General features: G+C 42.3%; 1 protein-coding gene across 2 annotated transcripts in view; it reads left to right on the forward strand.

The window, feature by feature from the left end:
* Window positions 1-12,738, forward strand: part of LOC132831164 (transcriptional enhancer factor TEF-1-like) — an 82,979-nt gene that overhangs the window by 14,117 nt on the left and 56,124 nt on the right. For both annotated transcript variants that reach the window (XM_060849174.1, XM_060849172.1), the window contains exon 3: window positions 9,409-9,661. In XM_060849174.1, coding sequence (XP_060705157.1) covers window positions 9,409-9,661 — 253 coding nt within the window. The remainder of the gene's footprint in view (window positions 1-9,408; window positions 9,662-12,738) is intronic.

Here is a 12,738-nt window from a genome sequence, read left to right on the forward strand (position 1 = left end):
GCACTCTTGGGTTCACTGAAGTGATCTTCAGTTTCCTGGACTTAGCATCTCTCTTCTTCAGGTATTCCTTGAAAGAGGGTCAGAGCAACCTGTTTGCAAATTTAGACTCTACTTTAACTAGTTGCTTTTAATGAGTAAACTGCCTTTAGGTTTTTTAGAGAGAAAGACCGACACCATTTCCTCTTCAGAGGTGTGACAGCTACTGGCCGTGTCATCTAACATTTTCTTTGTAAGAATGAAAAGGGAAATTGGTGGCACCACCCAGTGACCAATAACAAGGAAGCCCATTAACCTGCTCAGGAAAAGCAGTTTTCCTAGTTGACTATCCATTTTTCCCTGAAACCTTCCAAATCTTTTCCTTTTCATGATTTGGAGATGCCGGTGTTGGACTGGGGTGTACAAAGTTAAAAATCACCAGGTTATAGTCCAACAGATTTATTTGGAAGCACTAGTTTTCGGAGCGCTGCTCCTTCATCAGGTGGTTGTGGAGTATAAGATCATAAGACACAGAATTTATAGTAAAAGTTTAGTGTGATATGACTGAAATTATATATTGAAAAAGACCTGGATTGTTTGTTAAGTCTCTATTCTTAGAATAGACATGTTGGTTTCAGTTCTTTCATATGTAAATTGCAGAACATTTAAAAGTTTACATTCTCAAGTGAACTTTAACTATTGGTGTCATGTTGGCCCAGTAATGCACTTAAGGTGTGAGACTGTCTGTGCCACAATGGTCAGACTGATTCTAATCTAAAAATTGGATTTACAGAATCTTACATGGATTCATGCAGTTTTTGAGCAAAGTAAAATGTAATTCTGCAATTACAAATTCACCCCTCGAACTTATGTGCGTGTGTGTATGGTGAGGGTAGTGTGTGTCTGTTGGTGAGAGAGTGTGTATCTGTGAGAGGCTGACATGACACCAATAGTTAAAGTTCAGTTGAGAATGTAACTTTTAAATGTTCTGCGATTTACATATGAAAGAACTGAAACCAACATCTTCATTCCAAAAGATGAGAGACGTAATGATGAAGGGCTCTGGCCCGAAACGTCGAATTTCCTGTTCCTTGGATGCTGCCTAACCTGCTGTGCTTTAACCAGCAACACATTTTCAGACGTAACAAACAATCCAGGTCTTTTTCAATATATAATTTCAGGTACATCACACAGTAAACTTTTTTTGCTATAAATACTGTCTTATGATCCTTTACTCTATAACCACCTGATGAAGGAGCAGCGCTCCAAAACCTTTCAAATAATTATCTAATTATCTCTTCAGAGCCACAATTGAATCTGCATCAACCACACTCGTGCATTCCAAATACTCTCACTTGCTGCATTTTCTAAAGGGTTTTCCTCATGTCACACTTTTTTTGCTAATCACCTTCAGTTGTGTCCACTGGTTCTGGATAATTAGTGACAATTTAAACTAACAACATACCAGAGCTGAAAAGGAAACAACCTCTTCAGTCTTTCCTAATAGATAGAAGCTTTCAGTTCATCATTCCAGTAAATATTGCATGTGTTCCAGTAAATTCTGTCTGATACTACTTTTTGAAAGCTGTTATGTTTAAAAATGAATGGCAGCATGTGTTTATATCCTGCTCTGTGGTTTAGAAAGGCAGAATGGTGGATGCAACCAAAAATGGTGCCATGTGGTCTTTTATATCCACCAGGCACCTCCAGACTAAAGTTTCACATCTCCAACAAAGCAGTGCTCCTTCACGACTGCACTGGAATGTTAGCCTTTTCTGTATTCAAATCTTGGAGTAAGATTAAGACTAAAACATACAACCTTGTGATTCCGAGACACATGCGCTATCAGTTGAACCACAGCAGACAAAAAGTTTCTGGATTGCATGGTGCTCTAACTATAACTGTTTTGTTCTTTATTTACTGAATAAAGACTGCTTATTTTTGTATTATTACGATTAAAAATAGATGTTTTTGTGTTCGTTGGTCTTTTAATCAAGAATATTTTGCAAGTTTGTAACAAATTGAAGTTTTTTAAAATTGATTAAAGAACGCAAATGCTATCAGCCAGCAGCTGTCACACGCGGTCCCAATGCTGCTGAATGACTTTGCCTGTTGTCAGCTCACACTTTCCAGGCTCTGCTCTTACTGTGCTCCAATTAAGATCTGTAACAGATGGTCTTAGTCTGGGTTAGCAGCTGTTCAGAATGAGAGATGCTAAAGAAGGACTGCCTGTAAAAATAATTTCTTTATAATGCCCTTCGCTGCTATTCAGTTAGGAACGCGCTACACGTACCTTGTATCAGAACACACTCAGATGTGCTAAAAATGCTGATCACCACATCATTTTTTTAAGGGCCATCCATTTGTAGCTTGGGTTTCAACAAAGAGCAAAAGCAGATGTTTGAAAACTTCATTCTATGCCCATTGTGAAAAGCCTTCGGAAGTATAACAATAAATTCTGTTTAAAGTATTTGCTATTGAAAGAGTATTTTTAGGTTATATACAGGCAGTTTTTCTATTATGCAATGGTTGTGTTCTTATGTAAGCCCGCATTATAGAAAAATTGCACTTTAGAAACAGCACTTGGAGTGTTGGTGATGTAATCATGTTACAGCCAACACGTTTCAAAAATTTGCGCTTTGAAAACATGTCCCTAATTCTTCAACCAAGTTACAATGAATTCACATTAAGAAAATGCAAGTTATAGCAGAACAACCTGTAGCACACTAGTGGGAGCAGGTCTGGCATTAGAGTTAAGAATATTTTGAGTGTACAAATTAGTGTAACAGTATTGAGTTTTTGTTTAACCTTCCAGGATACTGGACAATCTCATTGTGCATATAAAGCATATGTCCTATAATCTATTCCTCCATCTCTGTACTGCACGACACAAAACATTTACTGAAACAAGCGCCCATTAACTTTGCAGGGTATTCATAGTCTCTAATACCAAAATCCAAGTATGGCATCTGTTCCCTGAGTAATTAAGGATTTGTGCCACAATGTGTATTTATACAGCTCCTTTAATAGCATACAATGTTCCAACACACTTTTTGATCTTGAGAGGGTGGTGGAAATCTGGAATGTATTGCCTGAGTGTAATTGAAGCAGGAAACCTCAACCTTTTAAAAGTACTTGGATGATGTCATAACATTCAAGGCTATGGGCTGAGCTACAAAGTTGGGTAGATTTTGTCAGTGCAAATGCAATAGGCTGTGCTATATGATCCTAAGGAGTACGGGTGGGAAAATTTGAGTTATGGTCTCAATCAGATCAGCCAGGAAATTTAGTTAATGACTGAGCAGGCTCAGTGACTGAATGGTCTACTCTTCCTATTTCCTATCTTTTTTACAGTATTGAAACCAATTACCTCATTTTCCCTTATTATACTCTATCTGCCATCTTGCTGCCAACTCTTAATTTGTTTGACTCATTTGCACACTTTTGGCTGTGTTTTCCTGTAATGTCATAATCTCGATGTCAAGAATGTTTGCAGTTCCCAAGCCCATTTATAGCCTCAGCATGTACCTACCAGATCGATTTTTTGAGACATCTTCCTGATCACGGTGGCACAGTGGTTAGCGCTGCTGCCTCACAGCGCCTGTCGACCCGGGTTCAATTCCCGACTCAGGTGACTGACTGTGTGGAGTTTGCACGTTCTCCCCGTGTCTGCGTGGGTTTCCTCCGGGTGCTCCGGTTTCCTCCCACAGTCCAAAGATGTGCGGGTCAGGTGAATTGGCCAAGCTAAATTGCCCGGAGTGTCATTCCTGATGAAGGGCTTATGCTCGAAACGTCGAATTCTCTATTCCTGAGATGCTGCCTGGCCTGCTGTGCTTTGACCAGCAACACATTTGCAGCTGTGATCTCCAGCATCTGCAGATCTCATTTTTTACTTGTTAGGTAAGGGGTAAATGTAGGGGTATGGCTGGGTTGCGCTTCGGCGGGTCGGTGTGGACTTGTTGGGCCGAAGGGCCTGTTTCCACACTGTAAGTCTAATCTAATTAATCACATGCACCTTTTGCAGTCCATTTAAGAACAGTGGATCATCCAGGGAAGCATTTGGCCTAATTGACAGCCTTGAGCACTGTCCAAATGACAGCCCTACTGAGAGATAAGCACTGCTGGAAAAGAGAAAGACTTAGTGGGACAGTGCAAAATGGAAGTGCACCCACAGGCCTGTCTGTTCAGTTGTGAAAATTATGGCAAAGTGCTATGAAGGGACCTTGAGATGAAAGGTTGTCCTTCCAGTGACAATTCTAGACACCAATAAGCACTGCAACCCCAATCTTGCCAATTAATTCTGCCATCCATAACCTTCCATGGAGTGTACTAATTATCTCCAGAAGGAGTTCGATTCCTGAAGAACAGGTTGGGATTTTGCAACTTAGAAAAGTTTATAGTGGAGGAAGAGAATGACTTTGGAGCCTCAGTTAATTGAATTGTCCGACACTGGTCCTTTCCATGGTGCAGATTGCCAGTACCTGTGGCTGCTCACACTGGGAAAGTTGTCTGGAGGCAGCACCTGAGATCTGGCCTGGAGATCTCTGTTCCATTCCTGGTCTATCAGCCTCCAAACCCATCTCCAACGGGTTAGGAAAATTGTTTTCCTTGTCTTTCTTTAGCTGACTATGTATCTGCAGCAAAGTTGGATACATTACCCTTCACTTTTTTAATGTAGATTACAAATCCTGAGGCATCAATGTTCTTGTGACCAAACCATTAGTAGCAGCCTGCCATTTAAAATGTGCCTTCTTATTCCTACTATTCTTTTCTGTCTTTGAACCAATCCCCTATTCTTACCAATGTAAATCCCTCCTCGAGTCAGTGAGCCTGTATCTTGCACATCAATGGAATGAGGGAAACAATTAATCATTCAAATCAATGGCCTATAATCAAATTGGAAAAAATAGATTTGACCAGTTTTAAACAAATGGAAAAGGTGGAGAGAGGATAAAGCACAAAAAGGAAAATCTTAGGTAGGATGGAATTTCGAGAGATTGTTGACCAAGGAATGATGGCACAAGGTAAGGTGACAACAGAACAAATAAAGAAACAGAAATCTATCTGGAGCTGATGCAAATCTAAAACAGAATGATCAATGACAGCTGATGTTGAGAGACTATGCAAGGGAAAGATTTAAATCTGAAGTTAACTCCATCTTGAGTCCAGAGGGCTGTAGAATATATAAATATTGGTTTTCCTATAACGATATAGTACAGGGAAACAAAGCCAGGTCAAAATGGAGTGTCTTAGGGAATTAAATGATGGGCACCTGAAAGCTTAGGATCATGTTTGAGCAGAAAACCAAAGTGTACCAGATCTGGTCTTGCAATCTGTTCTGCCTCCCCAATATACAGATGACTGCATTGAGTGGTGAATACAGCAAGCTGAACTGAAGACATTCCAAATAAATTGCTACTTCACCTAATAGGAATGTTTGGGCCTTGAACAGTGAGGGGGAGCGATTCTAAGATAGAGAGCGATGCTTGATTAGTAAGGGAATCAAGCAATACAGGGAGAAGGCAGGAGAATGGGATTTAGAAACATTAGCCATGATTGACTGGCAGAGCAAATTTGGACCAAACTGCCTAATTCTGCTTTGAGAGAAGCTGAGCTGACAGATGTTGTATCTTATAATCTCTGCCCTGATTTGATTTTCATGATGTATTATTTGAGGACGTTATCTTGATTGGATTCCACAAACCTGCCTCCAGTCTACCTTTGCCAGATTGATTTTTTTCCACGATGATAGATTTAAGTTTATTGTCACTTTAGTACAGGGTACAAGAGTACAGTGAAAAGCCTACAATGTCACCATACACAGTACTATCTTCGGTAAAACATATCTAGGTACAGAATGCTTTAGTTACAGAAATAGCAAAATAAAGTAAAAGATAGTATTAAGCACAAGTGGTGCTGAGACTGTTCCACATTTCTCACTCAATTCTCCCTTTTGTGTTTCACTCAGACGATATAATTCTTACAGCATTTGATAGTGCAATGATTTGGTTGTAATTGATGTGAATTCCATTCCCCTTTCATCATGAAAATGAAAGGCCCACTGAAAACACTTGCATTGCTGCAAAAATTCTGAATGGGACAAATGTGCTGTTTTCAAGAAGCTGGATTCTTAAAATGTCGAAGTGGGTAGATAGGTACAAAGTTGGAAGTTAGAACAATGTTTTCACTTTATTATTATCCTGTGAAAGGCTCATGAACAATTTAAGGTTAGGAGCTGAATTGTGATATTACAAAATCTCCTCTTGAATGCGATGCTTGCTTGTATTACTTAGCAGAACAAAGTAAAGTCAAGCCCACTGGCAGTAGAGCTCACCTCCAGGGGTTTCCTACTGGCTGACTTGGTGAAGATGAACATGATGGGGAGAGGAATTGGTGGAATTGGCCACAATGCTCTGGATTATTTTTCTTTTTACTTGGCTCTCTTTATATCATTTTTAAAATTTTCTTTTGGAGCTGTTTGTGGCAGGTTAGTCAGTGAAATTAGCATGGCAGTTAGTAGGCTGTGTGCTGAATAGCAACTCCTCCTGGTGCTCAGAGGTAATGGTGGATACAGCACCTCACAGTAACTGGAGGTGGTGGGTGGCGGTGGCAGCAGGAATGTCCTCCTGGCATCGGGATTGGTGGGTGGCGGTGGCAGCAGGAATGTCCTCCTGGCATCGGGATTGGTGGGTGGCAGTGGCAGCAGGAATGTCCTCCTGGCATTGGGATTGGTGGTGGCGGTGGCAGCAGGAATGTCCTCCTGGCATCGGGATTGGTGGGTGGCGGTGGCAGCAGGAATGTCCTCCTGGCATCGGGATTGGTGGGTGGCGGTGGCAGCAGGAATGTCCTCCTGGCATCGGGATTGGTGGGTGGCGGTGGCAGCAGGAATGTCCTCCTGGCATCGGGATTGGTGGGTGGCGGTGGCAGCAGGAATGTCCTCCTGGCATCGGGATTGGTGGGTGGCGGTGGCAGCAGGAATGTCCTCCTGGCATCGGGATTGGTGGGTGGCGGTGGCAGCAGGAATGTCCTCCTGGCATCGGGATTGGTGGGTGGCAGTGGCAGCAGGAATGTCCTCCTGGCATCGGGATTGGTGGGTGGCAGTGGCAGCAGGAATGTCCTCCTGGCATCGGGATTGGTGGGTGGCAGTGGCAGCAGGAATGTCCTCCTGGCATCGGGATTGGTGGGTGGCGGTGGCAGCAGGAATGTCCTCCTGGCATCGGGATTGGTGGGTGGCGGTGGCAGAAGCAGACCTTTCAATGTCAGCTTGCTGGCTCCGCCATCTTCAAGGGGGGAAGCTGGAGCGGGCCTCTTGGCAAAATAGTGACAACAACCTGGTCCAGTAGAGGAACTGGAGACTCCTGGCTGAGAGAGGCATAGAGCAGGGACTGCTGGCATTGGTGAGGCAGCAGCAGCAGCATGGTGTGCCCGGAGCTGGAACTCCTGGTGTCTTCAAAGTGGCAGTGGAGTCAGAGTCCTGGTTGCAAGGCGTGTGGATTCAGCATGGGACCTGGCATCCATGGCAGCATTGGTGAGGTTGGCCCAGCAGCGAGGTGATGGCGCCTAAAGAGTGGCAACTCCTACATTGGTGGATCTGGAGCGGACAGCAGTGGAGGGGGGAAGGTGGCACAGGTATCATTGGTGAGCTGGCTCAGGACCCTTTCAGTCATATCTTTATCCTTTTTATTCTTAAACTATGCCAGATTGTAGCGAAGCTTTTCACTGTACTTTTGCTGTATTATTCACTGTAAAATGTAAGTGACAAATTTATCATTGCAAATATCTGATGAGGATTTTTTGAAAGTTGACTAATGTGAGTATTATCTCAAGTAATTTGAAATGTTAATAGAAAATTATTTCCCCTTCCTTCATACACTTCAGTGTTCTCAGTGAATGCTGCGGTCCATGTGTGGAAAAGTGTCAATGTACTTTCCTAACACACAGAATGGGGAGTTGAGCGTGGTGCTGGGAAAGCACAGCAGGTCAAGCAGCATCCAAAGAGCAGGAGAATCGATGTTTCCGAAGGGTTGATTCTCCTGCTGCTCAGATCTTGCCTGACCTGTGCTTTTCCAGCACCACACTCAACTCTGACCTCCAGCATCTGCAGTCCTCACTTTGTTTCCCCATCCAATGTCAGTGAATGGCCTAGTCTCACTATCATGGACTGTTAATCCTGATATCCATGTAATGTTCTGAGGATTTGGGTTTAATCCCATCGTGGCAAATGATGGAAGTTAAATTCAACAAAAATTAGGAATTAAAAGCCGAATAATGACAAGAATAGATTATTGAGAGAAACCTATTTGGTTCACTAAAGTCCTTTTTAGGGAAAGAAACTGTTATCCTTACCTGGTCTGGGCTACATGTGACTCCTGGTAAAAACAATGACTGCAGATGCTGGAAACCAGATTCTGGATTAGAGTGGTGCTGGAAAAGCACAGCAAGTCAAGCGGCATCCGAGGAGCAGGAAAGTTGACGTTTCGGGCAAAAGCCCTTCATCAGGAGGAGAGACAGAGAGCCTGAAGGGTAGGGAGATAATGTGGTTGAGTTTTAATGGGTTTGGTCAATGATGCCCAAATCAATGAATGTTTTTTCTCCTGAATCTGCATGTAGCTGTGCAATTCCAGAATGCCTTCCTTGAAGAAGCTCTCTTCCTCCCTCTACAAGGATTTCAGTGAGTCCCTCCCTCACTGCACCCCCCAGGTCATCTCCTCTGCACAGAAGCTCTTCAGCCACGTTCTCAAACAGACCCGTTCTTCCTGACCTCTCCGCCCCCACCCCACTCCGGCCTATCACCCTCACCTTGACCTCCTTCCACCTATCCCACCTCCATCGCCCCTCCCCCTAGTCCCTCCTCCCTACCTTTTATCTCAGCCGGCTTGGCTCTCTCTCTCTTATTCCTGATGAAGGGCTTATGCTCGAAACGTCGAATTCTCTATTCCTGAGATGCTGCCTAACCTGCTGTGCTTTGACCAGCAACACATTTGCAGCAATTCCAGAATAAACCTAACAATGTGGGTAGTGACCATTTGGATGATGGTACTGGCCTGTGATGAAGATCAGAGAAGTAAATGTCGAAGGTTAAAACTTCCAAAAACAATTATTTGGTTAATAATTGCTTACCTCCCAACAAAGTCTTATCAATTCTTCTTTTCAAATGTCTCTGTCTGTCTGTCTCTTCCATTGCCTCTCACAATCACTGACACTTTTTCTTCCCATCTCCAAGTTAGCTACAAGATTCTTTTTCAATTGAGGAAGGAGAAGAGCTGCAGTGGAGATAAAATAACTCTCCTAGCAGCTGCTGTGGCTGAACTTGTGCTGATTATCATACCCCTAGCTAGTCCAATAAAATAGCAAATATCCATTTCAGGTTGAGGTGCATCACATTTGATTTATTCACCAGTTCCTAAAATTCTTTTTACTTTTTTACCTCAGATGTGCTGTGCTGTCCTCCAAGCTGAGGCTTGGAGACCCCAGACCATTAAAATAGAGACAAACAGTTGGAGCGAGGGCACCAGCCCTGACCACAACTCTGAGACAATGAATGACTCAATTGAGAAGAATTTGGACAATGATGCAGAGGGTGTGTGGAGTCCTGACATCGAGCAAAGTTTCCAGGAAGCTTTAGCCATTTACCCACCATGTGGCAGGCGAAAAATTATCCTGTCGGATGAAGGAAAGATGTATGGTGAGTGACAGATGCTTTGATTTCACGGAGGACTAAACTGTCTGCTGTACTTTAACACTGAAGGCTGATTCCTCTCTTTTTATTGCTTCTGCTGAAATGAAGTATTATCCAGAGACTTCACTTTACTCAAAAAAACTTTCAAAGCAACCTGGTTTAAAGTATTTAAATTGGTTGAGTGGGTTGCAAATGCTTTCTCAGCACTCTGTTTTATGCTTGTCCATGAGCAACTTCTGATTTAAAAATCACTGAACCTTCACAAAACCATAAGTAGCCTCTTTATTTCAATGTATGATACATTCCAGGCTGCTGGATGCACTTGCAGCTTAATAGGACCGTCGCTCCCAGGGCAGTTCAGGTTTGTGTGCACATGAAAACAAGTAAAGCAGTTTGAGAATATAACTGCCCCACCTTCTCAGTGACATCACCTCATCAATCTTCTGTATGAATGTGGGAGGAAAATTTGATGTGAAGGATTTCCAGCAGGATAGATCTACAGATTTCAGGTTTTACATGGTAGCAATTTTGCATTTATATGTTTTCTTTTCACGAAGGTTCATATGTCCATGAAATTCTATGTGAACGGGAAATTTGTGTTTAGAAGCACCAATTTTGAAAGTAAATAGAACATGGCACATTGCAGTGCAGTACAGGCCCTTTGGTCATCTGTTGTGCCAACCTGTGGAACCAATCTGAAGCCCATCTTACCTACACAATTCCATTCTCATCAATATGCCTATCCAGTGACCACTTAAATGCCCTTAAAGTTGGCAAGTCCACTACTGTTGCAGGCAGTATTCCATGCCCCTACTAATGAGTAAAGAAACTACCTCTGACATCTGTCCTATATCTTATCACCCATCAATTTAAAGCTATGTCCCCTCGTGCTAGCCATCACCATCTGAGAAAAAAGACTCTCACTGTCCACCCGATCTAACTCTCTGATTATCTTGTATGTCTCTGTCAAGTGACCTCCCCATCATCTTCTCTCTCACAAAAACAGCCTCATGTCCCTTAGCCTTTCCTTTATAAGATCTTCCCTTTGTACCAGGGAACATCCTAGTAAATCTCCTCTGCATCCTTTCCAAAGCTTCCACGTCCTTCCTATAATGCGGTGACCAGAACTGTACACAATACTCCAAGTGCGGCCGCACTAGAGTTTTGTACAGCTGCAACGTGGCCTTGTGGCTCCGAAACTGAATCCCTCTCCCAATAAAAGCTAACATGCCATATGTCTTCTTGACAATTCTCTCAACCTGGGTGGCAATTTACAGGGATCTATGTACATGGACACCGAAATCTCTGCTCATTTGTATTACCAAGAATCTTCCCATTAGCCCAAAACTCTTTTATTCCTCTTACTCCTTCCAAAGTGAATCACCTCTTTCTTTTCTGCATTAAACTCCATTTGCCACTTCTCAGCCCAGCTCTGCAGCTTAACTATGTCCCTTTGAACCTGCAACATCTTCAGCACTATCCACAATTCCACTGACTTTAGTGTCATCTGCAAATTTACTAAACCACCCTTCTACACCCTCATCCAAGTCATTTATAAAAATGATAAACAGCAGTGGAGTGGCCCCAAAACAGATACTTGTGGTAAATATTTGTTTACTATCTACCTGATTCTAATTGTTTAATTGAACTTTTTTTTATACTTAGATCAATCTCACTGATGTCTATGCTCCTACAACTACTAAGGAGGTTAAAAAAGCAGAACATTTGAAAAATCATAATCTAACTGAGGAGTGTCAGCATGGTTTAATGAAATAGAAATTGAGTCTGACTCATTTAAGGGGAACCTGTAGATATGTTGTATTTTGACTTCCAGAAGGCATTTGATAAGGTACCTTGCAAAAGGTTAAGTCATAACATAAGAGCCATGTGTTTGAGATAGTATATTGGCATAGAGAGAGAATCAGTTCATGGGCTGGAAACAATGAGGGGTTCCACAGGGATAAATGCTGGGGCCACAACTGTTTACAACATTATTAATGATTTGGAAGAAGAAAGTGAATGTATTGTGGCCAAATTTGCAAATGACACTAAAATAGGTGGAAAGTCAGGTTGTAGGAGGGATGCAAACAGTCTAGTTTATAAGTAGGTTAATCAACTCGGCAAAAAGTCAGCAAGTGCAGTATAATGTGGAAAAATATGAAGCTTTTCATTTTAGAACGGAGAACAAAACTGTATTATTTAGATGGAGAAAAACTAGAGACATCTGCAACACAAAGAGATTGGGGTAGTTGTGCATGAAACACAAAGCTAGCACACGGGCAACAGTTAATTAGGTTAATAAACGTTGGCCCTTATTTCTAGGGGGTTGGAGTATAAGAGTAAGGAAGTCTAACTGCAACTGTACAGTAAGATCACATCTGGAATACTGTGAGCAGGTTTGGTCCTTTATTTAAGGAAAATTATCATTTAATTGGAGGCACATCAGAAAAGGTTTAACAGGCTGATTCTCAGAATGGAGAAATTGTCTTGTGAGCAAAGTCTAAGCAGGTTAGGGCTCCACTCCCTGGAGTTTAGAAGAATGAAAGGTGATCTCATTGAAACATATCTGATTCTTAAAGGGCTTGACAAGATTGGTGCATGGATCTTTCGCCTCGTGGGAGAGTCTAGGACCAGAGGCTTTAATCTCGGAATAAAGAGGCACCAATTTAAGATTTGAGATGAGGAGGAATTTCTTCTCTCCCAAGATGGAGTGAGTGTCTTTGGAACACCTTGCCACAGAGCTATGGTGGTAGAGTCCTTGTATATTGATGTCTAAAACGGATAGATTATTTTCCAGTAGAGAAATCGAGGATTACAGGGAAGGGGCAGGAAAGTGAGGAATGTCAGATCATCCATGTTTCTATTGAATGGCTGAACAAGCTCAAGGGGCTGAATGGCCTACTGCTGTTCCTATTTCGTATGGATTATCCTGGATATCTGTGGTAACTGTTGCGGTTAGAACTCTAAGTCCCTATGATCTGACAACATATTGTAGGCTTTCTTCAGGAATGAAGTTATTTGAATAAAGCACCAGTACTGATGGAATAATACCTTAGGAGGTTAAGGTAAAAAGGAGAAATATA

The sequence above is a fragment of the Hemiscyllium ocellatum genome, chromosome 33 (genome assembly GCF_020745735.1).
Source record: "Hemiscyllium ocellatum isolate sHemOce1 chromosome 33, sHemOce1.pat.X.cur, whole genome shotgun sequence".
NCBI lineage: Eukaryota > Metazoa > Chordata > Chondrichthyes > Orectolobiformes > Hemiscylliidae > Hemiscyllium > Hemiscyllium ocellatum.